The 26,336-nt window shown below is 50.0% G+C and overlaps 1 protein-coding gene across 15 annotated transcripts in view; it reads left to right on the top strand.

Moving 5' to 3' along the window:
* CAMTA1 (calmodulin binding transcription activator 1) overlaps positions 1–26,336 on the top strand; it is a 323,364-nt gene that overhangs the window by 182,446 nt on the left and 114,582 nt on the right. For all 15 annotated transcript variants that reach the window (XM_037379737.1, XM_037379724.1, XM_037379725.1 and 12 more), the window contains one exon: positions 2,057–2,128. In XM_037379737.1, the coding sequence (XP_037235634.1) occupies positions 2,057–2,128 (72 nt within the window). The remainder of the gene's footprint in view (positions 1–2,056; positions 2,129–26,336) is intronic.

Raw genomic sequence — 26,336 nt, 5'->3', positions numbered from 1 at the left:
TCCTCGCTGGGAAGCTGGTCGGACTGGGAGATGCTGCACCCGCCAAGCCGCTTTCCAGAGGGGGGAGGGCGCGCTCTGGGTCAGCAGAACTGAACATGAAAAACCTTTTAATGCAGCCCCGGGTGCCGTGCAGCCCCGAGTTGCTGTCAAGGATTATCTTAAATGGTGACTGCCTGTCCCCAGGCTGAGCGGTGGGGGTTTAATGTTAAGCTTTTCTCTGGATTATTTTCCGCAGGGTGTTGGGTTTTTTTTCCCCCTCTTATTTTTCCTCCCTGCTTTTTTTCCTGTGTGTGGGATGTACCCTTGACACATTTAAAAACATTATTAATCTTTGTCATTTGTATTTTAAAAATAACTCGGTGATAGCAGCCAGCGGTCCTTAAATCCTTTTTAATTCAGGCCGACCTTGTGAGCGGTGATCTTGGGGAGGAGACGCTGCCGCCAGCCTCCCCGTGTGCTCGCCGATAAGCGCGCGCTTGACGATGCGCCTCTGCGCCCGCCGCGTCGCGGGGCACGCTAGCAGGCTCAGGGCGGGCGAGCTCGCTGCTTGTGGAGTGGGTTTGCAGTTTGGGAGTGGGTCTGCAGTTTCTGGGTGGGTTTGCAGTTTCTGAGTGGGTTTGCACTTTGTGGTTTTGCGCTTTGTGAGGTGCCTTCCAGGCAGAAGGAGCATAAATGAAGATCTCCTGGCCCCTTTGTGTTCATGCCGAATGGCCGGCGCCCTGCGCTGAGGGATGGCGTGGACAGAGCCGTGTCCCACCTGGCCAGGTGGATGGTGTCCCTGGAGCACTGAGAGTGGGTCACCCCCACCAGTGCCGGTAAAGCCTCAGTGCCACACATCAGCCTTCGATCCATGGCACCCGTATCTGCAAAAACAGGTATTGGAGACAACTGGGACGGTGATACAGCAATACGTTTTTCCAGTATCCATCTGCTCAAGTTCCACTTCAGTGGTTTAAAGTCTCGCTGAAGTCTGGCCGGGGCAGTCCTGTCCTGCAGCCGCTGCTGCCGGGAGGGTGCCTGGTGGCGATGCCCGCACCCAGAGCGGTGAGGACGCCCCGCAGGGTGCAGGGCAGCCAGCGAGTGGAGTGCGCATTCGTTGTGAGAGTCGTCATCGATGCCATTGATGGAGTACAACAAAAAAGGAAATTCCCCGTAAAAATCCCTGCAGTTGGATTGATTTATTTTTTCTTTCTGTAATGGCAGAATACTGGTGTGCCTAAAATATACATGGCCCACAATCTTCCAGGGGAAATATCTGCGAGCAGATTGCTGGGCTGTTGCAATCTCACATTTAAGGAAAACTAATCACCTTCAGTATGGCAGAATATATCATTATGTGCACACCCATCCCCCATGCGTGCTATATTAAAAGCCAGCAGAGTCAGAAAATAATATTACTTTCTTAATAATAAACAAATCTTGTGGACAGGAATTGTACTGGGATCTTTTAAATTAAAAAGAGTTTTGTGTGTTTGGTTTGCGCTGGGCTTGGCTTCCAACCCATAGCAGTGTTGAAAAGTTTTAACGTACTGGAAATTTGATTTTTTCCTGCAGAAGGAATTCCTTAGCCTTACTGCTTTCAGTTAATCAGAGAAGCAGAGTTCATTTAAAAAAAAGGAAGAAAAGAAAGCAACTGTCTTGGCATTTTGCTGTATAAATCACCTGACAGCAATTTTTTCAGTTTACAAACCCTAAATTTTCGGTTTACAGACCCAGGTGATAAACGATTGAAAAAGAGATATTTGTGCCATGTGTTTTGGGAAATAAAAATATGTTGAAGCAAAGGTTAAAATGCAGCTAAGCAAAGATCAGAGCACCGCGGGGAGCTGAGTGGCGGTGCGGCGGGGGGCTTGCAGAGAGATTCGGTAACCTGTAGCAATGTTTAAAAAAAATATATTGGGGTGCTAGAATCTGGTGTTTGGTGTTGCCTGGGCCGATTTCCCAATGACGTCCTGCAGCGGATAGCACACCGCTGCTCCCGTCCCCAGCGCCGCCACCTCGGGTGATGGTTTCCTTCGCTAACCCCACTCTGCTTTCTCTCTTTTTGTGTCCCTAGTGCTTGTACGGCTGCTACGTCCATTCCTCCATCATCCCCACGTTTCACAGAAGGTGCTACTGGCTTCTGCAGGTAGGATGATGAAAAGTTCCTCGCCCCGGGGGTGATCTGGCAGAGCTTGGCCGGGTTTGCGTCCGGGGAGGTCGGCGTTCCTGCCTCTCGTTGGGGGGGGGGTGTGTGGGGTGTGTGTCGGGTGTGTCCCAAGGGGATGTGGATTTTCTTTGCTGTGTGTGTCTGTTCAGAGGGATGATGCATTTTCTCTTGCAAATACAGAGCTGATGCCAGCTCAAACATTCCCTGAACAGAGTCAGCTCAGGTGAGACTTTTTGAAGGTTTTCGGTTGGGTTTTCCCATTTTGAAGACGTTTAGGTTTTTGCTTGTGCTTTTCTGTTCTGAGGCGAGGCAGGCGCAGGAGCTCGGGTTGCCGAGTGCTGCACCGGCGTGCGATGCTGTGGGGCAGGATCACCCCGTGGCTGTGTTTGGGGCAGCCCTCTGGCCAGCCTGGCAGGGGATCTGCTTTCCTCCAGTGGGGCGTTCAGTCTCGATGGAGGGGTTTGGCGTTGCTCAGTGACTTTTCTTCTGGTTGCTGTGCGCACAGTGAAGCCCCTGGAGGAGTCAGGCGGTTTTCCTCTTTATTTCTGCAGGGTTTGGGTAGTGACCTGATCCCCACCAGGCTCCTTGGGCTGCGGTGGGTGTCCTGGAGTTCACGTGTGGGAGTTTGCCCAGGGTGGGCATTGGCTGGACCAAGATGCTCACCCTTATGTTTGCAGAGCTGTTTATATTACTGACTGGTTACTGTTGCTTACAAAGTGAAAGCAGTTTGTTTTCTTTTGTTAGAACAGAGCGTTTGACACATATTGTAATAATACAACTGTTTTAAAGATGAAACCCCTGCAGTCCTGAAAACAAACAGGTCTAAGGGAAGCCACATCTGTTTCAAGAAACAAATGGAAAGCATTGCCTTTTTGCCCCTGGTTTTGCAATTGCACGTGCATATTAAAAAAGAAATTGCTGTTGCTGTCACTGCTGCACAAAAGACACCCCACGACCCACAGAGGGTGGTGCCCACACCGTGGATGTAATCAAAGGGAACATTCACAAAATGTCACTGTCCTCTGTGATGTTTATGTGCGTCTCGGCTCTGTTTGCATCCTCTGCTTATAAATGCTGTGTGTAAGTAAAGGGGAAGAGGCTTTGCTGCAGCAGTGGGAGCAGTGTTTCAGCCCCACAGAGGTAAGCTGTGACTCCACTGAAAACACAGCACGGCCGCACTGATCCCACAGACGTTTAGCACTTTTCCCTGTAGCCTCTCGAGGTCCTGACCGGCATCCATGGTTGGATGCAGAAGAAAGAGGGGGAGTGGGGGCAGGTGTGCCTAAAGAAGCCATTAAATGTTCGTGGTTCGGTGTGCCGAGCTGCGCAAAACCACTAAACTTACGGTCCCCTTTGCCCAGGGCGGCAGGCAGCTGCTCGCCTTGTTCAGCATCCATCTCTGCCAGTGCCCATGATGTGTGGTGTGATGCAGGAATCCAAAGAAAACTCAGAATTCTCTCTGAATAACTGCTGGCATGGCATGGCGGTGCTTCCCGAGCCAGCGTCTCTCCTGGGCATCCTTGTGAAGGAAGGGAGGACCACAGTGGGCAGGATAGCAGGTCACTTGGTTCCTCAGCTCTTGCCGACTGAAGAACAGGAGCTGGGGCTGGGGCTGGGTGGGAGCATCCTCCATCCACTGCCCCAAGAGCTCGGGGAGGTACCAGCACTGCCCAGGGCCAAAAGGTGCCGCAGGTCCCCCTGTCAGCCCAGGTGCAGTCGCCATATGGGTGCCGGGAGGTTTCTGGAGTCCCTGGGGGACGGCTCATGAAACGTGTTCACATAAACTGAAAATGTTAAGGGAGGGCCCTGTTTCTGAAGAAATTCAGGGCAGACAGCAGAGTCCTTCCTATTAGATCCCAAGAGGAACAGATGACGCAAAATCAAATTGCAGAGCTCCAAACTAAAATTGGGCTGTGACCTTTAGGGAGATTCGCTCCCAAACCGCAAAGCTTTTTCCATTACCTTTGAGAGAGCATTTTCTAGCTTCACCCATCTCTCCATCAGGAATTTTCCCATGATTTCAACCCGTTATCCAGCAGCCTTAGTGGTGCTCACAGAGCCCGAGTGCTCCCTGGCCATGGGCAGTCCCAGGTCCTGCGCAGTTGTGGGCTGGCTCTCCCCTCGTACATCATCCCTCTTATCTTGCAAGCTTTGTATTGCTTTTTGGTTTGTTGCATCCTACCTACAAGTGTTGCTGGACTTGGCTGTTGTGGCAGTTAACGAGCTTCTATCTAATGAGTTGTGTTGCAGCACCACAGCATCCTTACCTGTACCCTGAGGTCTGGCTGGCTCACGTTCCGAGGGTGCCTGTCGACGTTTAAGCATCTTCTTTGCCCTGGTAATTGCTTTGGATTGAGATGAGTGGATGGGAAGTACGTTTCTTACGAGCCTATTTATAAAATGTGATGCAGCACATCTCGTTGGGGATGTAGTATGCCGGTATTCTGAAACAAGGACATGCTGTGCCTTCACTGTGGGAGGAATAGGGGTCTGTGATTCATGACAGCATCTCCCAGGCATAAATGGGCATCCTTCAATCATGCGCTCAAGGTTATGCAGCCGGAGAGAAAAAAGCTGGCCAAGAATAGATGACGCTTTTCTAACATCTGCACAATGTTTCTGTTCAGCTCTGCGTCGGAGTCAGGGGGAGCGAGACCAGAAGGAGAGAGGGAGAAGGTGGTTTCTGTGTCTTGAGTCTTCTGCTTCAGCACCACCCAGCAGATGACTTTGATATTCTGAGACGGGCACGGGCAGGGCGGTGTTTCACGTGAGCCTCCGGCAGAGCTTTTCGGTTCGCAGAGGCGAATGGGTGACTTTCACGTTTTTTTACAGAGGCGTGTAAGTACGTTCCTGGGATACGGAGCGCTCTGCCCATGAGCCTCAGGTCAATAGGAAGCAAATACAATTAGTCTGTGCTGCCGCCTGTGTTTTATGGGATGATCTTCCTCCAAATCCTATTGTCAGGTTAGATATTGATTAAAAATCCCCATGCAGTTGTTCTTGATCTTTTCTGACTAGCGTTTTCAGCATAAAGGCCAAGACTCACACAAGCCACAGAGACCAGCAGTCTCTCCTGTGCATTTATGCTGTGCTGTAGCCATTAATTATACGGTGGTAGCCGATTTCTTGACGAAACAACTTTGCCCTGTCATTTATGATTGACACAACGTGCCTTCTCCCTGCAGACTGGTCAAAGGGATAAGAAATGAAAACCAGCCAGCTCGAACCGTCAGCGGGCAAGACGCAGTTGTGTGAGTCTCTGGTGCCAGCAGTTGCCCTGCCGTCGGCAGAGGCTGTGGCGCGGTGGCCACGAGTGCTGGCTGGCACGGAGCCGTGGTGGTGGCAGCTCTGCTGCACAAGGCACTGCAGCGCAGGTCTCCTCGCTGTTCAGAAGGGGGTTACATTTTTGAGACATTTCAAGCTTTCTTGGTAATGGATTTTAAATGCCTCCTCACCCCAAACACCTTTAGTATTTTTAATAGATGCTGTAATTGCCGAGCAAGTGTTGTAGTGTCTCAGCAGGAGACGGTCCAGCCCTGGGTGCTGGTGGCCTCTCACATGGACCTTTTGGAGCCGAGGTGGTGGTGGTGGTGGTGTCCTACACCAGCTTTCTCACATTTCTTCTTCCAGTTTCCTGATGCCTAGAAACAGAAGATCACGCCCTGGGTGACAGGCAGAGGAAAGGACGGGGCTGGGGCTGCAGATGGGCTCTTCAGGGGGTGCTGGGTAGGACCCTTCAGTAGCCTGTTTGGGGTTCTGTTGGTTTGCATTCCCTGTTAGCTCCATAAAAGCGGTGCCCTGGCTGTTGGCGGGCGCAGGCCGGTGATGTGCTGTGGGTGATGGCCGGTCCCCAGCTCCTGGGCAGGCTCTGGCGCAGACACTGCACTGGGTTTGTCCACCAGCCGGGCACCTGCGCTACGCCTGTTTAGACCTTCAAAACGGCACCAGATTTTTCTGTCGACGGAAAAAGGAGGAAAAAAACCTGTTTGTGCTCGTAATGACTAATGCAGGGAAAATGTGGGTTCTCAGATACAGACAATTTTCAAACATTGGCAGAGCTGAGTGGCAAAACGCAGCATTCCCTTCTGTGTATTGGTAATTGGCACCCCAGGAACTGGAAATTAATTTAGCTTCCAGGCTCCCAGGGCTGGCTGCTGTTTGCAAGGGTTATTGGAGGCAGGCTTTGTCTTTACCCATTAGTAGCGATGTGTCCCTTGCTCTCCTCCACGCTTGTGCCATGCAGCTGGTTGTTGGACATTCATTGTTTTCCATCCTGCCTTTAGCAGGTTTTGATATATTTTGTAGTGCTGGTGTTAAGGTACTGCGGTTATGGGAAGTAATAATGTGGGGAAAAGAAAGAAAGTGTTGCCCTTGTTTTTAATTAAGCACATGAAGTGTGCTGTAAGGTCGTGCTAAAAACTTTTTGTGAATTTGGATAGTAAGTAAATACTAGTTCTTCATGACATGGGGCAGAAGTTCTCATATATTGCCATCTTTTCTGTAATTGTTTGCCTAAATATGGGGGGAAAGTGTTTTAGGCACACAGGTTTCATTAATGTTATTATTTGTTTGGGTTTTTGAATGACTCCCCACTTTCTCCAGTAATTTAATAACAGCAACAGTCACAGCAGGGCGAGATCAGGAATCCTTGACAGTGTGCTGCCGACAGGATAGGCCATCCTCCTATTCAGCTAGAGAAAACTTACGATAAACCAGAATGAATTATGATCATATATTCCCATAAAGCCCGTGCATTTGTTCAGAGAATGTTCATTAGCTTATTTGTTTGCCAACAGGTGGGATTTTCTTGATAAAGGTGGACATGGGAGTAGCGGGGAACACCGATATGAGCGGGTAGGGATGGTCAGCCTGTTGGTGTCTACCTGTTCATCTCCGCTGGTCAAAGACCCACCAGCCCTCGAGGGCAATGTGGAGGTAGATACCCATTGCACATGGTGTGCGCACGAACTGCTCACCGAATTACTCAAAATCGATGAAGAAGCATGTGAGCGGCACTGTCCTCGTGGGCGAGGGGGAGAAGCGGAGCGGGGTGTGGGCTGAGCTGTGCTGGCATGGGGAGACGCCGGAGCCCCTCAGAGCCCTCTCATAAATTTGGCTTTCGCAGTAATTGCTGAAATGTGATAATCCAGTCCTCTCGGAGCCGGGGGGGGCGGGGGGGGGGGGAATTGCATTTCATCTTTATTGCTTGCACGCTCACGTGGTGCTCTCAGCAGCCGCAGGAGCCACTGGGATGCTTTACCGCGGCGTAGAAAATGGCAGAGGAAAGTCAGGGGCCACCGGCGGCTGTGCCAGTGGTGAGGTCCAGGCAAGATGCCTGCCCTGGAAGGAGCGCGTGGGAGACGCTCAGGGGATGCTGTAGCAGGGCAATATTTTGTTGGCAGTCTTCAGTTACCCCCCCTGTGGTTCTGCCTGTGCCAGCTGTACCCTGCAGGGTATCCACCGGCACTGATTTAATGTCAGAGACTTACACAATATTTTCTCTTTAAACTGTTTGTTCCTGGGTTCTTCCTTCTGATGCACTTGAATATTCAGCTGCTTATTAGTGTTAATGTCTGCACCGATGCTTGACGTTCCCTGAGTGTTCCCTTCCTCAAATGCAGCTCGTCTGAAAGCTGTGGGCAGAAAGCATCAAGGCCTGAAAATCAGTTAAAAAGTTTTACATGATGTCCGCAGCTGCCCTGCAGAAATTTGGTGTTCATTCTGTATATTTTGGCCTCAAATTTTCTGTTACAACCTAAGCCAGAGGAAAACCTTCCCATTCCTTTTTGCTGCTGCCCCGGCAGAGCAGCATTTCCCTGTCTGATTGCTTGTGCTGGGCTGTGTCAGCAGCATCTTCCACGTCCCTGGCTGGAGGAGCAACAGACAGCTTGAGGATTTTGGTCTTTTTCAACATAAATTGGAAGCATTACAACCTCATAAAAATTCCTGAGACTTTTGCTTAGTAATGGGGTTTTATTTTTCATTGGGGTAAAATAGAAATGACTGGGCAATAAAGCATTGAAGATGGTGCTCAGTGTGTGGGCGCTTTAGATCGGTCCCATATTGTTGGGGAGAAAGGTGTAGGTTAGGCTCTCAGCATAATGAGCCTTTGCGTTTTTTCTAACGGGAATATAAACTGTTGCTGCTATGCTAGCACATTTTCCCAGAGTGAATTTTAGCCGGCATGATGAAATTAAGTGTGTACTGATGTATAGCAGAGTAGGGCACGGGGTACTTAACCAGCACTAGCGTGGCTCAGCATCCTGAGCACGCTGCTGCGACGACCCACAGCATCATAGTGCAGATGGGCTGGGTGACCTTGGGGCAGCGACTGAACAGTCCGAGGTCCAGGATCCCATCCAGGAGTGATGGCAGCAACAGCACTCGTGACTTGTGGTAGAGGCACTTCGGGACCTGTGGCCTTTACGCTATTTACTTCTGCCATGTCTTCATGCCTGGTCTCTGCCCCCTTGTAGAGGCTGTTGGCTGCTGCTTGCCGTAAAGCTAAGGAAATCTAGAAGAGAATACAAGGTGTTATACAGTTTATTGTCTTTATACAGTCAGAGGCTGTGGTTATCAGAGGGTTAAATTCTGCTGAAAAATGCAGAGTGTGTCACAGGCAGAGCCCCAGCGAGATGGACCATGACACTGAACAAGATGGACCACAACACCAAACGAGATGGACCACGATACCAAACGGACAGAGAAACTCCCGTGTTCCTAACATATGGCCACAAACATGGCTGAAAGGCAGAAAAAGTCCTGCCTTTCTCATGAAAATGCCACCATTTCTAAAGGTTTCCCAACTGCTGTAACACTCTTGCCTTGTCCGACCCGAGCTTTGCCTTCTCCTTTGGCAGTGCTGTGATGGGGAGAAGCGAATGTGAACCCCTGGTGATATTTCTCAGACAGACACATCCACCTTGGTGCCTTTTCAGCGCAGGCATCCCTTTGGAAAGGTTCGTTTCTGCAGGACCAGACAAGGACCTGCCACCAACAGGTGCTTTAATTGCCTCAGGTTCCTGTTGTTAGTGTAAAGTGTGCACCTGGAGCTGTGCTGTGGGAGAAGACGGTAAGTGCGGCGGGAGCACACGGTGCTGCCAGGAGAGAGAATTGTCTTCTGCACCAATTTAGCTCTGAGCTGCAGCAGCAGAAGGGCTTTTGATACCTGCTCCGGCCAGAAGTCAATGGTATCCAGCAGTCCCCTTGTGTCTCTGCCAGGCTTCATGATGCTTCTGTGTGCAAAAGTGTTTTTGGAGGAAAGAAAAAGTTGTGGATGCCCCTTTCATGCTTCCTTAATATTCCTTTGACGTGATCTCTCTGAAAGACCACTCTCTCCTTTCTCTCCTTTCAGCTTCTTGACAGCTCTTTTTGAAGGCACAGTGCTCCTTGCCATGTCTCTGCTGCCGTGCGATCACAGGAACAACCGTGTCTCAAGACTTCCCATCACATTATTCAGGGCTCATTAAAGATCTGAAATACTCCTGGAGTCGGTGGAGCTGTGCAAGAAGTATTGCCCGGTCCAACTGAAATCCCAGGGGTTTTGTTCACTCTTGTAGTAATTTTTTGGTTTCATTATTTTGTGAGGCAGGGGATTTTTGGTCATGTTTCTAACCAATATTTACTCCTGGAAATGAATTTCAGAGAAACCGTGTCAGAGGGGTGTTAGCCGTGCCTCCTCGCAGACACCTTAACCCTTCTCATTCCTTCTGGCCGGCGGGCAGAAGCTGCTGGGAGCGTTGGACTGGTGCCCAGCTGCCCACCACAGCCAGCCCCGGGCCCCGCTGGCACTGCCCTCAGCAAAGCTTGAACCCCGGGGCGAGCAAGTGGGTTTGAAGGAGCCTTTTTGTGGCTCCACATGCTGGGTAGAACTGGAGTTCGGTTTAGCACGGATGCCCCAAAACTTCATCTTAACTCTCGCTAGAGAGGGCTGTGGCGGTAACAGTTCCCGTCATGCTCTGCCATACCACAGCATTTGAGTGAAATAAAAATGAAGCAAAAGCCACGACGCTGCAGGCTGCGCTGCTGGAAGACCTCTCGCCTTCGCCTTGGGCAGCAGAAGCTGGAGAGGAGCTGTTTGGCTTTGAGAGGAACCAGCTGCTGCCGGGCTGCTCTTCGTCACCCCCCTCCCCATCGCCCCCGTGCCTCCCCGGGGCTGCTGTCGGGGCCTGCTGCTGTGATGGGCACTGAGCATCACAGGCGGTGACAGCCGCGCTCTCCTCCCCAACACTCGCGCCTGCTCACTGCTTTTGTGACACCTCCTGGGTTTCGCAGCCGAGTGGCGGGAGCCCTGTCAGCCCTGCCAGCCCTGCCACCCCTGCTAGCCCCGCCAGCCCTGCTAACCTACCAGCTCTGCCACCCCTGCCAGCCCCACCAGCCCTGCCACCCCTGCTACCCCTGCCAGCCCTGCCAGCCCGGCCAGCCCTGCCACCCCTGCTAGCTCCGCCAGCCCTGCCACCCCTGCTACCCCTGCCACCCCTGCTACCCCTGCCAGCCCTGCCAGCCCTGCCAGCCCTGCCAGCCCCACTACCCCTGCCAGCCCTGCCGCTTTGCTAGCCCTGCCACCCCTGCCATCCCTGCCACCCCTGCCATCCCTGCCATCCCTGCCACCCCTGCCATCCCTGCCGTCCCTGCCAGCCTTGCCAGCCCTGCCACCCCTGCCATCCCTGCCATCCCTGCCACCCCTGCCATCCCTGCCATCCCTGCCAGCCTTGCCAGCCCTGCCACCCCTGCTAGCCCTGCCATCCCTGCCAGCCCTACTAACTCTGTCAGTCCTGCCGCCCCTGCTAGCCCTGCCAGCCTGCAGCTTGCCCCTTGGGCCACCGCTCGGGGCAGCATGATTGCCAGCTCTGGCTAGTGGCGAGCTGCCCCGTGGCTCCTGCTGGTCAGGGCACTTGCCTGAAGGCGCTGGGCACCCAGGTGAAGGACGTCGTGGCTGAGCCCGGCCAGGGCTGCAGGGACGGCCAGGGGGGCAGCCCCGGTGCCTGCGGGGGGTCGCCCAGGGGTGATCCCATTGAGTAACGCTCTGTGTTCCACTTGTCTTCTCAGCCCCTAACGTGCGCTCAGAGCGGCTGCGTGGGTTGAAGCCCTGCTCCGGTCCTGCAGTCTGGTTTTCCAGTGCAGGCACGGAGAGGACCTGTTCAAGCTGAAGGCTATTTTTGCTTGGGTTTTCCTCCCTTAAGTTTTACTTGCTCACTAATGCTAGCTTCTCACAGAGCCTGCACCTTCACTAAAATTAAGATCCATCTGGCAGTGCTCATCGCACGCACTCCTCCTCCCGGCCATCTCCTTCCTCCTAAGGAAGCCGCCCTGTGCACCGCTCCAAAGTCCCCCTTTGGCATCACGGGGCATGTGGGGCGTTCGCTGTTGGGGGAAGGATGCGACGCTGGAGTGAGCAGCAGCTGCAAGAGCTTTTCAGGAGAGTCAGCCGCGCGTCCACGCTTCGCACCCCTCCTTGCACACAGGACCGCGAAAATAAATCAGTGTTGCTTTCCTGAGAAACAGTTTCTGTGACAAAACTCTGTAGTGGGGAATGTTGAGCTTGGGACCGTCCCCTTTTATCAGTCTGGCTACCTGCAAAACAAAGATGTGCTTTGACATCTGCGGGATGAGTAAAATGGGATTGCGGAGAAAGGCAGCAATAACCCTCTGCTGATGTTCCAGCGAAGGGGAGGAGGAGAGGATTACAAATGAACTGGTATCTCAGAGGCTGGAAACATTTTAGCAGGAGTGCTTTATCTTTTGTAATGTTTTTATAAATTATTTATTAACACACTTGCTGCATTTTCCTGAGAAATTGGATAGAAAAGCAAAATGTATAGCTGGCAGATTATATTCCAGAAGAAAGACGCCAGTGATTAAAAAACAATTTCCAACCCTTTCAAACACATAACTTTATTTTAGACGAGTAGTCTGCTATTTTTGTATCGCTCTCCACCATTTTCAAGAAAATCCCGGATTCATTCCCTAGATATACGAGGAGACTGACGTTAATGCGAGCAAACTAAAAAGCAGTCAGAGTGCTTTAGTTGTTGCTTAAATAATCTGTTGTCATTTATAGAAGAGATGCGTTTCCCAAACTGCTGCGGGACGTGCCTGGGTTGCTAATCAAGAGGAGTTATTACAGGGGCGGTGTAAAAAAGTCCAAAACGTGGCCAGCTCCCACAGAAATGGAAAGCAGATGTGATGCTTTTGGCCCTTGGTGGAAATGATGCACCATTTGCACGTTATGCCTGACTTGGGGGGTTGTGAGCAGCATCTCGGTCGGCAGGGCTGGGGGGGGGCAGCCCCTGCCCAAGCCAGCGGTGGCTCTTTCTGCATATTCCAGGGAGCACGGCATGGATGTGACGGCAGCCTGGCCTGCGCAGCCTGCCCTCTGCCCGTTCCCAGCAGCTTCTGGAGGAGCACCCACATTACCAAGATGCGTTTTGTCCCCGTGGCAACAAGGGAAGGTGAAAGCGGGGTTGCTCGGGGGAAGCCTGGGGACCCTGCTGAGGACCCTGCTGTCACGGGGGGAACATCAGCAGCTGAAGGGTGGCACCCGGGAGGGACGCGACGGGAAGCTGGGTTGCTTTTGCTCGAGCGTACGCCCACCTGTTTACCTGGGAAGACCCCAGAAAGCGGGACCGTGCATCTTTCCGATTCTGCTCCGGTTTGGACCGGTGATGCCACCACCGAGATATCCTCGCGGCAGGGATCGCAGTCATGCGACAGCACAACTCAGCTGGAAATTAAATCAAACCACAGGCTCCAAGACACTTATTAATATGCTCTGTATACTGAGGATTAGGCTTTTGGTGACACTTAAATTGAATTCTAATGCTATTTTGAAATACATAATACGCTGAATTTACTTCACCTCAGGTTTGAGTTAATGGTTTATTAAATTATGCACCTTGCAGTAGCAAAGCTGTTTCCTGGTGTAGGACACTGAGGCTTGCAGTAGCAATGCAGCAGTTGTGCTGATCTCATCCACATCCTCCCTGGTCAATTATTAGGTCTGCAGGTGTCGGTGAATGTATTACACTGTCGGCTGAAGTTTCACACTCGCCGGAGAGGCATAATTGGGGACTGGGCTGGGAATTCTGTAGTGAAGCAAATTATAATTTGAGTTTGGAGATTTGGAGTTTGTTTTGGCGTGGGCAGAGGAGGACTCGTAGCAGATGCTGCCAAGGCTGAAGTCTTTCCTTCTAGCGCAGGGTGGGTTTTATTATTTTTTTTCTTCTTTTAATATGCAGTGTTTTGGCCTGCAGCACGTTACCCCCCTTTTTTATTTTATCTGCTAAGGCAGGCTTTTATAAGTGTTTCGAATAAATCACTTCCCAGGTGCCTGCAGTTTTGAGTGCTTCTCTTGCTGTCCCTCTGCCTGCATGAGTGTCTCGCTTACTACCCTGGTTGCTTTTATTCTCAAAATCATCTTTTGTTGCTGAAGGACTATCTCTCTATTCCCTTTCTATTGAATGTCTGCCCTCAGCGGTCACCCGTGTCTTGCGCTGCTGCCGCCTGCCCCCAGTTAATGAAGCTGCGATGCCTCTGTCTCGCCCAGCCCCGCTGGCACGAGGATCCTCTGACCCAGCCACCTCCCACGGCCACCGCCTTCATCACTGCATCCCTCTGGCTGGTCCATGCCTGTGATGATGTCTCGCGTCAGGCCGATGGATGGGAAAGGGGCCATCACATACATGAACGTATATATGGTGCGCTACCCTTAGTGAAAGTCAGCAGGGGTTATTAAAAATGGCCCAGAGCTCATGGTTGGCGCTATAAAACGATGTGCCCATCTCTGAAGCCATGGGAATGGTGTATACGGATGGCAGTCATAGTCCTCTGTGAGATCATTCCATGGTTGTCTTTAACGTGTTAGAGAAGGAACAAAAGCCAGATGAGAATGACCTAAACAGCTTTCCCTCCTGAACAGGCTTCGTACCTCAGTGCATCATTTTGTGTGTCAAGGAAAAAGTGCAAAATTTTTCTTACTGTAATTCTTTTCAGTTAAATGTCAGCCGGTTTGCATCTGCTCCTTGTGCTGCTGCGAGACGTATGTTGTGTGACAGTCTGCTAGCTCACACCGGAGTTATTAGCCATCAGCAGCAAGGAAAGCACAATTTAGATAGAGTAAAATAGAGGCTGAGGTTCTTAGCAGTTTAGTCTCTGTAAAATGGGATGGCCTCTTCCCAGGAAATTAGATTTCCAGATAATGTAACCAGCACAAAACAAGTCTGTTGGATTGAATACATCTTCATATCGTCCTTTTACAACCAAATATTGCAAAGGAGTCCTGAGAAAGATTGCAAGTGTTTCTGATCTCCTTGCAGCAAGTGAAACTGATGCGCTCACGACAGGGGCGGGTGGCTGGAGGGCAGGGCAGGTGGCCAGAGGACGGCCCTGGTGGCTGGAGGACAACCTGGGTGACGTTCAGCCTGTGGGTGACCCAGCGTGGGCGCATAGCCCCTGCCTGTATTGTCTGCCCACAGTCCTTGGGGACCCACAGGACAATATTTGCATTAGAAAAATCTGTTTGGCTGGCATCACTGGTACTGGCTGCGTTGGTAAGGACGGCTGTTAAACGCTCTGCCCAACCCAGTGGGGCCACCTGTAACAAGTCAGTTCTCCAAGTGTGGAATCACTGTTGTGTTGTTGGGGGAGGAAATGCAGAAGGTCAGATCAGTCTGCGTGACCGGGACCTGCCCTGGGGCTTCAGGCACGTGCTGGTTCCTGCTGGCGGGGGCTCCCCGGGACAGGCTGGGCAGGGGGTGCCACGTCAGGTCGGGGTGCCGTGAGCGTGCACGTGCCGGGCGCTGCAGCCGTCACAGGCTGTTTGGTGAGGGACGTGCCGGCATCTGTCTGACGGTGGACGCTTCGAGAGTGGGAAGAAGCTGGGGAGAAGGGGTTGTGTAAGGGCGGCGCGTGCTATTGCGTGGGGCATGGCTGCAATGGGTGAAGGTGGAGGAAACCCACTTTGAGGGCAACGGGAGGAGAGAAATAAATCCAAGCCCTGGAGCAGTCAGTCACCTGCGAGGGACGAAATCGAGACTATTTGCAGTATTTGGATGATGCTGGATGATTGTCTAGGGTTAGAATGTTTTCCATGCAAAACAGGCCTGTGTTGCTAACGTAAAAGCTTTTCTTTCTGGTATTTTGATATTCTGTGGAAAAACAGTGCTCATGCACTGGCAGTCACTTCATCCGCCCAAACACAGCGTGTGCGCGCGTGCGCCATGGGCGGCTGTCCGGAGTGCCGAGCAGAAGTGAAAACCAAAGTTTTTTTCTGGTGCCACTTCATTATTTCTTAGAAACTCAGCTGATGCTCTTTCAGATTGTGCTGGATCCATATGGAGGTTGGAGATGCCAGAGATGCTCTCAGCCTATCTCGTTCCTTTTGTTCATTAGTGAATGTGTCTGTAGGTAGTGGGATCACCTTGGAAAAAGCTTATTTATCGTATCCAGACCAAACCAAGTATTCTGGCAGAATCCTGCCCAGTTTTCAAACAGCAGATGATTCTCAGGGAGAAGCCTTTACTTTTATTTATCTGTAAGTATCACAGCACTTTGGCTTGGTTCTTGCCAGGGCTCAGGGCGAGGGCTCCAGGGTCAGTTTGACCCTTGTTGCAGTAAGAGGGGACACACCAGCACTACCAGCCCTGATGCCAGATACTGATGGGGAAGGGACAGGAATACGCAGCGCTACTTTTTAGGTATGCTTGAGGCTGTTTCCTGACAAGAGAGACTAGGATTGAAAGTGATTTTGTAACTTCTGTAATGTCTTTTAAAAAGTAATTAAACAAAAAAAAAAACAAAAACCAAAAACCACCAACAAACAAAAAAACACCACCATCAACAAAATAACAACAAAACCAAACAAACAAAAAACCCAAACCAAAACAAAAAAACAAAAACAAAACAAAAAAAACCCCAAACAAAAACCAGCCCTGCCTGATTTATGAATGGTTGAAGAAATGGTGTTTTTCTTAGGTCAGAAGTACTTGTCTGAGGAGGGAAGGCTGTTCTAGAGCTTTACTTTAAATATATGGGATCAAACAGGTTAAATAAAGCCTTGGCTGCAGCAAAGGTCAGCCACCAGACAGGCAGGTGTGTGAATGCTGAAGCCTTGTTGAGAAAAGCATGAGAGCTGTGAAGGAGACCTGCAAGAATACTGCATCAGGGCTAAAACCTGCAAAATAATACTGCATCACAGACTTAAACCTGCAAAATAGTACTGCATCAGGGCTAAAACCTGCAAAATAGTACTGCATCAGGGACTTAAACCTGCAAAAGAGGCTGCGGGCAGCTCGTCCCATGCAGGAAGCAGGTGGCTGTGCCGGGATGCTGCAGCGGTGAGAGCCGCGTGCCCGTCGTTACACGGAAGACCAGAATGGCTGTTTCCAGCCTTGCCGGCACTGGCAGAGGTCCCGGTGCTGTCCTGGCCAGAGGGATGGCATCCACGCTGCTTCTCTCAGCTGCCCTTTCGCTTGGTGCTTGTGATAATCGCCTTTCATAACTCAGCGAGCTGTCACAGGCGCTTTCTGCTGGAAAAGGGAAAGAGGAGGCTGCCGGGATTTTCACCGGTCTCCATTTATATTTGTTCCTGGTGCTCTTTAGAAGCCGACATCAACAGCTCCGTAATCCCAGCCTTTATTTACAAATGCAGAAGGCTTGTGCTTATTTCTCTCTGTAACCTACACTTGAGCCTTCTTCCTTAGGGATTTTGCCGTTTTTAGGATACAGCACCAGTGTCAGAGCGCAAGGAGGGCTTTCATCAGGCGTCGGTCAGCCAGGGTCACCATGTGCTTCAGCCTCCGCGGTCCAGTACGGAGGCACAGTCTTGGTGGACACGATGAGTGTCTCTCCATAGTGTGCACATGTAGATATTTAATACTTTGGAGAACTGTTGCCTTTCTGAAACGCACCAGTCAGATTTTGCTTAACTCATGCTCTTGCATTTCGTGCATCTGTCCTGCTAGGAATTTTTGCCTCATGTGCATAGTGTAAAACTTTGTAGGAAAAGGAGTCTGTGTAGAAAATGAATCCCCTTCTCAAATCGCCTTCTCAGCCTACTCTCAGTGAAGAGGATGGAGCCACCACATCAGTTTCGCTGAGAACGGGTCGAGCGAGGTGCAGAAATCAGCCCTGAACTCCTGCAGTGCTTGCCGCTTACACAAATAGCTTGAGCCTCAAATGCTGTTATTCTTTCAGGTTTATTGAACATTAAATCCATCACAAAAATATGCAGAAAGAAAAATGAACACAACATCTTTCAAGGTCACTTGTTTCCCTGGAGGCGATGTTACTGCACTGGGCTTTCTGTAATAAAGCGGCGTTGGTGCAGGAATCCATACTTTTCATAGTACGAACTCCAAATTGCGTGGCAATGTTCCTCTTTCCATGGAAAAATACAGCAAATGCATCCTGTAACCTGCTACCTGCGCAGTGAGGCACTCTGATAAACAGTAATTATAACTATTACAGGATATCATCTCCTGTCCGCCGTTTATTGACCTTTTCTTCAGTGTAATTTTCTTCTCAGGAGCCCAGGTAACTGAACATCCCAGGGCAGACTGGCCGTACGGGTGTCCGGGGCAGCACAGAGGCTGCGACCCGCTTCAGTTCCGAAAGGTGCTCCACTTTAGACCCATTTAATATTTACATTATGCTGACAAATCTGGAGACCTTTGAGAGAAGAAGTTTTTTCTGAGTTCACCTTGTAGTCACTGGGGAGAAGAAGTTACAGCTGTTAAATGATGGGAGGCTGTTAAAAGAAGTTATCTAAAACAGCTTTTCTGTCTGTAATATCGTTTTAGATCCCAGAGTCTTTCCAACCTCAAAGTCACCCATAATCTTGCTTGTACAGTGAGCAACATCATCATCATCCTTCCATGCAACTAAGCCCTCATTTTTGGGTTTTGTGGAATCAAATGTGAAATCCATTATTCCAGATGCAGGAATTACTGTGACCAGTGTAAGTTTTGGAGGGGCAACTCTCGAGTTTGGGGAAGGAAGCAGTATGAAGTTGGGATTTTCATAGTGGTTTGCTGAAATCGCATGAATTAACATCACGAGCTAAGAACATTCATTGTTTCTTGATGTCACCTACCTTGTAGCTTTACTCTACGTGAAGCAGATGAAGGCACCGTCTTTAGGCATGGCAAAGGGTGGATAATCTGTCCCCCTTGCTGTGACCTTCAAGCAGAGCATCCTTCCCACGGAGGCTTCCCGCTGCCTCTGGGGCTTTGGGGACCGGGGCTCCGATTTCCAGCCTGCTGCTGGTGTTGCAGGGGAAAGGGAGGAGAGGCTGTGGAGTGGGCTTGATTAAAAAGTGTTTTAGCTCTTTCTCTTGAAGGATATTTGCAGTGAAAACTGTACATGAAATTTATAGTCCTCTCATATGATTTTGACTGGTTTTAGTGCACAAATTCTCAGTAGAAAATGTATTCAATAAAAATTTGATGTGGAACTATAGCTCAGCAGAATCTTTTTTAAGAAATCCAGCTCTGGGATATTTATTTTGTATCTAGTTTCAGTTTTAGTGCCTATTCCTTCTGCAGATGCCCTCGTTAGCCTGCTAACAGTTTATGAAGAGCTCAGCCCCTCTCGCACCTGGATCCCAGCATCCCGGCGCTGCCCAGAGCGTTTCTGCCGTGCCTGCTGGTGCAGCTGGGGGGGAAGGGGCAGCTGCGCCGAGTGCCACTGAGGGTTGCTGCTGTTGGCTTTTTCTGCAGGCAAATCCGTGTTCTTTGCTAATGAAGAGACCAGAGGGCTTCGGGCTTGCTCGAGGAGATGGGGCTAAGCCTGCGGTAGGTAAAAGGTTACCACGCTGGCAGGCAGTGATGTGGCCGACAAGAATATGGTGCGCTTGATTTATGGCAAGTCTACTGGGAAATACTTTCAGCAGGAAAAGTGCAATATATCTGGATTTATTCTCCTTTGATGCTCAGGATGCAAAAGGAGACTGTTTAGGGGAAGTAGGAAAGGCATCCGGGATGGCCACAATGAAAATGTCAGGGTAAAGCTGACAGCTGTGAGCCCCTGAAGTGCCATTTCTTGCTGTGGAATAGCGTCCCTGTGAGTAAGCGGGGCGGTCCTGGCATCTAGGATGAGTTAACTCCCATGCACAGGGGAGAAGGGACTTTTTTCCAGGCTTCAAAGCAAGTGACAGCGATGGATGAAATCCTTGCTCGCCTTCTTGATTTCTGACTGTTGTGCCCAGAGGTTCCCGTTTGTTTCCCAAAATTGCGAGTGAGCATCGCTTTATTAGACGGCTGTTTGTCCAGCTCCCACCTCGCACGCCGCACTGGGAGAGACATCCCAGGGCAGTGATGACCAAAGAGGCACAAAGTGACTCTCCAAACATAAATTCCAGGGTTGAAACCTCTGCTGAGCATTTCAGGGTCACCATAAAGATTTCTAACAAGCTTCTGGTCCAGCGTGCTGTGGAGGAACGGATCCCGATCAGTGAGGCCCCCATGAATTACCGTCTCCTCCGTACACTTTAACACAGAGCTGGAGGCTCGAGGCACTGAGAGCCTGTTCCTAATGTTCAGTGATAAACTTTTGTCTCCTGCGAGTAAACAATCTGCTTGCTTTGCCACTTTTTTTCAATTTAAACAGGAGTACACTGAAGCCCTCTTGCAAAAACATTTATTGCGTCAAGCAAAACCGGAGGGTTTGGGTTGTGTTTCTCTGGTCTTTTTTTTTTCCCTTTCTCCCCACCCCCCCCCCCCTTCTAGTGTTCTCGTATCAAATTTTCACTCGAAAAACACTGCCCAGAGGCATGGGAAATGGCACATGGCTTTATGAAATATCCCCCTGTCCTAGGATACGCCGTGTTTTTATTTTGTGACAGTCCAGGATTCAGTGCGTGGCCTAAATATTGTGGCATCCTATTTGATTTTTGAATTGGTGGATGAACTAGACGCTATAGCTCACGGACAACATGACCATTTTTCCTCGTGGTTTACCCTTTTCTAGATTACTGTCTGTAAGTTTCAAAATGGAACAGGATTCCTCTGTGGTTTATAAATTAGGGCCATATTACAGCAGCACCCAATAGTGCTGCTATATTTTAGATGGTGTCAGGGTTTCTATTATAAACCTCATTTTTCAGAGGTTTATAGCTCAGCTATAAAAATTCACTGTATGCTGGGACTCAGAATGTAACAGCTGCATCTCCACCGTGCAGAGGGTGTATTTTGTTGTTGTTGTTTGGAAAAAAAATACATGTTTGCATGTATTTTTTACAAGCAAAGGAAAGCCCGCTCTGTGTGTACACTTGTACATAGAGGTCTGTATAATTATATTAAAAACCCGTGTAAGTTTATCCTGACTTTTGGTTTCAAGTTAATTGCTTGGAAGTTAGGGAATGCTCCCTTTCTGGCCGCCCGTGCCGCTTTAATTCTCGCTGTTTGCCATCCTGCTCTGTGCGCTGAGGCAGGGTGCAGCTTCAGGAATAACAGATCCCGGGGTGTAATTAAAGACTGTCTGGGATTGCCTGTGCCCGGAGCCAGAGCAAGGCTGCTGCCCTTGGGGAGGGAGCGCTGGGAGCAGGAAGGGCTGTGTTGGCCCCGGAGGATGCGCCCGGAGCCCAGCCCTGCTCCATCCCTCCGGGCAGGGCACAGGCAGCTGGCGTGGAGGTCACCCAGGCGGGATGCGGGGGTCCCTGCAGACGGGCACCCCTCCCAGACCCCGTGGTGCTGCAGCCTCTCAGGCTGGGGTCGGTTTTTCTCAAGCTGGAGTTATGAGACAGGATGCAACCTTTTGAAGGGCAGAAGCTAATGGATCTGCTAATGGCTTTTGCTTACTTGGAGTGATTAGCTGGTAGCAGTATTAATTGTAACGAGGGGTATCTAGCCTTCACGGTAAGAACTGTCCATAAATATTTCCACATAAATAAATCCACTGAAAATGTATTTGCCACACAGGCTATACCTCCGATATTATGTACGTGCTTACGAGCCTCTGAATGTGTATAATCAGAAGGTTTTCTTATGTTGACATGAGTAAGATACCAACAGCCTCCTTTTAATAGCCTTGCATAATGCTCGCTATAATTTGCTGCATTTCAACAAATAAGCTAGTTCAAAGGAATGAAGAATATCCTTCCACAGTGCTGCAAGCGCTCCTGTCAAAAGAAAACAAAAAGGGGCTATTTGTGGCCCTGCGCTGTACGCAGCCATCACACGACTGTGAATATGTCTTTATACGTGCAGTTCAGTCATCAGCACAGAACCGGTTTCATATGTACAGGCAGCCAAATGATGAAGGATGCCGATTCGGTTGGAACGTGGACAGAAAAACAAAATAAATGGAAAAAATAGACAATCTGCAAGTTGTCATTAAACTAACTGCAGCTAAATGCATCTTGCTTGACACTTTGGCTCTTGTTGGCTTTCCATCTGTATAATGTCAGTGTTGGATAGGTGGCTTGAAGCTTGTGCTTTTCTGTACGTGAAGGCGTTTGGGACTCAGTGCTCCGGCGCCGAGGTTTTGCCCGGGACGAGGCACCCGAGCCGCTCTCCCTGCAGCAGCTTTGCTTTGGGAGTCAGACTGAATTGCTGCAGGGAGCACACTTCCACCGTCTCTTCCTCAGGTGCTCCTCAGCGTTCCTCATCTGAATTCCAACCTGAGTAACAACATTGTGTTGCGTGTGTAAGCTGTAATGACAGGGAACTCCGGATTGCACGGTGATCGGGGCGTTACGCCGCGGCTAACCCCTAATCTGGCTCTGTCAATGCGCACGGAGCTAGGCTGCTTTCCTGAACGCACCTGCACAGCCTCATTAATTAATATCATGTTTTACATTTCGTTTTAATAAAGCCTTTTCATTACAGAGCTTGTTCCCATGGCAGGAAAAATTGAAATTCTTTGCAACGGCATTATAATTAAGCTGTAGTGCAATGGGGAGGAGTGTGCCATGCTTGGAAAGGGTGTCTCTCGGAGCTGTCTCATCATAAGGGCGATCCCTTACACTCCCAGGGCTTGTGTGGTGGGAGATGATCCGAGAGATACCGCCTGCCCGGAGCGATGCACCTCTGCTTGCCACAGGTCTCAGGTTGTGCTTGGCAGGCTGGAGAGATGGAGAACAGCCTCGGGAAGGCAGCAGTTCCGAAAAGCCGCTGGCCTGAGGGAAGGCTGCAGCTCCCCGGCGCGCTCGCGGGCGACCCAGCAGCAGGAAGGCCAGTCCCAGCGCTGGGTTTGGTGCTGTGGGTGGTTTATTCCCCATCGGCTGCAGCCCGGGTCCAGCCGGCACCGCGGCGGGATGCAGGGGTGGGAGGGTGCCCTGTGGGGCCGGCTTGGGGTGTCCCGTCAGTTGCGTATAAAACACCGAGAGCGGCGATAGGGGAGGTAAAATACTTCCTCATTTTAGGTATGTGGAGGCTCACTCTTGTAGCTTAAAAATGGATCTGCCTGGTGTATACGCAGCTGTTTGCGCCATGGAGAGCCGCTGTGATGAGTGTAAGGAAACGGGGGGTCGCCATGAGGTGAAAGCGTCGCTGTTCAAGAAAGGCAACTCAGCAAGAGGAGTTAATTAAGTTGTGTCGGTATTACTTGTGAATTTGGAAACAGATTTTGATTTTCTCTTTTACAAAAAATAGGATTTATAAAATTAGACAAAGCCTGCCCAGGAGGAGTGGATGTGTGTCTGCCGCTGACCTCAGGGATGCTTATTTATGAGCGATACAGCAAGAAGATTGAGATGCTTCATTAGCAAGCAACGTTGCATGTTATCTGGAGAAGATCCTAATGGAGTAAATTAGGAGGGAAACATCTGTTGCTTTCTGTCTCAGTTTTAGTGCTCAATCTGGTGCTAATTCTGGCCTTTTGTGACCTTTTTATATGTCTCTTCATCCTAAATATGAGTCGGGTTTTGCTCATTAGCTGTGCATGTGTGTTGCAACCTTTGAACTGAATTGCTTCAGAGTTCACGTCTAACCTCTAGGAGAGATTTCTTCTCTTCTTATTTCCCTTCATTCCCGAGACCTTACAAGCAGAATGGTAGAGGTGGAGCTGGAGGGAAAGGAGGCACAGAGTCCTGAGCCAGGCAGGGAAAGAGGTGTGTACATAGGAATGCATGCATATATAAGATGCAGAGGTCTGCCTTCTTCCTGCTTTTGCGTAATGATGTTATCATAAAAAATAGCTACAGGTTATAGCAGAAAATTAGAGTTTTGGTTTACACAAAATCTGTGGCACATGTAGGAAATAATATTTCTCACAGCTTCACGCCTGGAGATCCCGGTGTGGTGCGCAGAGGGTGGCGTGCAGAAATCCTCCTCTTAAACCACAGTTTTTCCATCCACTGACACGGCACCAGCAGGCATGGAGCCACTCAGCCGCTCTGCCGAATTGAACCCAAGGTGCTGGGGCTGCTGCTGGGCCCCTCTCACTGGGAAGAGGCTCCCCCCATTCGCAGGGAAGAGGAGCTGGAGCTGATGGGTGCTGCCTGTCCGACATGGGTGAGTCTCGATGCCAGAGCTCTGTGCTGCTCAGCACCAAGTCACAGTCGCAGAGGAGTTCAAGGCTTAAAACACTTGCTCAAATTAATGACCAAAAATGTCAAATGTGTCCACAGCTAATTATTCATTAGATGCGTAATTAGTTTGAGATGATCATGACATTTTACTGTTATTAATTTTTATACTCTAATAGGGATTAAATCAGCCTGCGACCATAGAACAACAGTTTGAACTCGGCGCTGGAGGTGCCTGTTGTGGGGCTGGGGAGGATGCTCTTACGAGCCCTCGCTGCCCAAGGCTGCAGCGTTAAAGCCCGGGATGGCGTTATTCTGCCCTGTTGGGTAGCAGGGATGCAAACGGAAAGCATCATCCTGCAGGGGCTTGGGGAGAGGCCGTGGGCCTCCCGCCAGGCAGCGAGGTGCAAGGTTTGCTGGCAGCTTGCAAGAAGACAACAAAATTACAGAGAAAGTGCTGGGATTTCGTTTGGGTTTGTTCTGAAGGCGATGGAAAGAACTGGCTTTGGTGAAATCCTCCAGTCACCTGGTCAGTCATTTAAGGAGGAGTATTCTTAAGTTTATTGCAAGCAGTGGACAAAATATTTTGCATTGTACCACACCTTGTCCCAAGACAGTGTATTCTAAACAAACGCCTCTTCTGTCCAGGTAAGACTTTCACCTGGCAGTGGTTTCCCTAATTGCATCTTCTTTCAGTCCTTGCTGGGAAACACACCTTCCAAATTCATTCAAATGTGATTAATTTATATGAAGGATGCAGTTTCGAGCTTCACAGCTTCTTTTCCCTCACAAACATATTAATTCCTCAAAGGACATTTAAAGCTTTTATACCAACAAAAATGCAGGATTCTCTAGCAAGTATAAAAAATAAGCCCGAGATGCTGCATTTCTGTTAGAAGTATTTGCTCGTGCTACACTGTGCCACCAATCGGTGCTGAGACACTTCTAAGGAAACGTGCTGGTGGCTGTCCGTATTCTGCCTGACTCCATTTCCCATCAGAAGTTGCAGGAGATGTCAAATGGGGAACCTGGGCACCTTCTGAGATGGTCAACCCAGCAATCTTAGAAGAGCATGCATGGAGGCTAGCGGCTATCAAGGAAGAAAAATCTTCCCTCTCTAATACGCAGACTCCACGTCTCACCTGCGGTGGGTGTCCTCCACCGTTTTCCCAGATGCCTTATCCGACCCGTCCTGCAGATTCTGATGAGTCTTTCCAGCACGCGTTCACTGTCGAGGAGAGCAAACTGAGTTACACATGACCACATGACCATGGCAGTAAAAGCACAATGATGAAACTGCCATAAAGAAGATGTTGTGAAGATGTCCTTAGCAGGCAGAAATAAAGCTGCTGCAAAGTTAGGTAAAAGTTTGAGAAGATAAGAATTTAAGAATATAAGCCGCCTGAAAATGAAATACAGGTTTTCCGAGGCGTGTGGCTTTCTTCATTAGCATGGCAAGTTGTGCTGCTAAGGAGTTGTGGTTCTGGGGAACGCATGGAATGCCCTGTCTCTCCAAGTGATAATCCCCCAGGGACAGCAGGAGTTCCCTTGCACAGTGTCTCCCTTGGCGTGGGGAGCGCCCCAGACGAGTGAGCAGTAAGTGGCATCGCAGGCGTAGCTCCGTGCATTAACTGCAAACAAGTCGTCGTTTCTGCACATGTTGAGTTTTAAGGCATTTTATTCTGGGCGAGTGTTGATGCTGTTGGGTTTCCTGAGATCGGTTTTTAAGATCCTGCTGTATCCCTGCTCTAAACAGAGAGTTGAGGGATGCAGGTAGACAGGCTGAGCCTCCTAAATACCAAGCCTAGTTGTCTTCATTAAAGCAACGATAAACTCAAAAAGAGCAAAGCCAAACGTATTGGGTTCTGTTCATTAAGAGACTGGCGGGTTTCTGGCTTTGTTGTCTTTTAATACACCAAGAACAGATGCAGGTTGACAAGTGGCATCAGCCAAGGGACACAGCTTTATAAGGTTCTGTTGAAGCGGGGCTTGGAAATAGCCAGCTGAAATCTAATTTGTAGCCAAGTGGAATAAATTGGAACTGATAGTTATTCAATTAATGGCATGGGCAGCAAGGTGAGGTCTCCTCTCAAAATAGCAGAATAAGGTTTCTTGACAGGGAGGTTTGGGAAAACGGGGCTCGGCACCAGGTTTTCAATCAAATCCAGCCATTAATCATCTAAGTAGCAGGAGGGAGATGTGATTATTATAGAGAGGCTCAGCAAAACGATTGGAGTGAGCACTTCCCAAAAGTGTGATGGAATCCAAACCCAAGCCAGTAGATGTGCCCTGGAGCCTGCCTGGATCCAAGGATTTCCTAGACAGAGCTGCATAAACCAGTAACCCCTGTCCTGCCAGAAGCAGCAGTCGGGAAGGTGTGCTGCCCTCTGCTCCTGGGTCCTTCATAGGCACCCACGGCACCTCTGGGCGCAGAGACTCGACCTCTTCTGTCATTCACCTGCTGGCTTGGAGCTTCCTTTTGTGTCTGAAAGCATTGTGTGTGCTTGCTGGGGAGCTGAGTCAGAATGGGGCAAGCACTTTGGTGTCTTTTTAGTGCTTTTTGTGCATCCAGTGATGTGGAGTAGGTGGTTCGCTAATGTATGCGCCAGACTTGCAAACTCCAGTGGTGCGGTGTTTCAGATCTTTGGAAAATTGCATGGTGATGCAACTGCTATGGTTCTCTCCACCACGAGCAGACCAGGAAATATAGAAAGGCTTTCTTTT

Source organism: Falco rusticolus, chromosome 3 (genome assembly GCF_015220075.1).
Source record: "Falco rusticolus isolate bFalRus1 chromosome 3, bFalRus1.pri, whole genome shotgun sequence".
NCBI classification, from domain to species: Eukaryota; Metazoa; Chordata; class Aves; order Falconiformes; family Falconidae; genus Falco; species Falco rusticolus.
The sequence above is the reverse complement of the archived record's forward strand: the minus strand, read 5'-3'. Positions and strand labels throughout refer to the sequence as shown.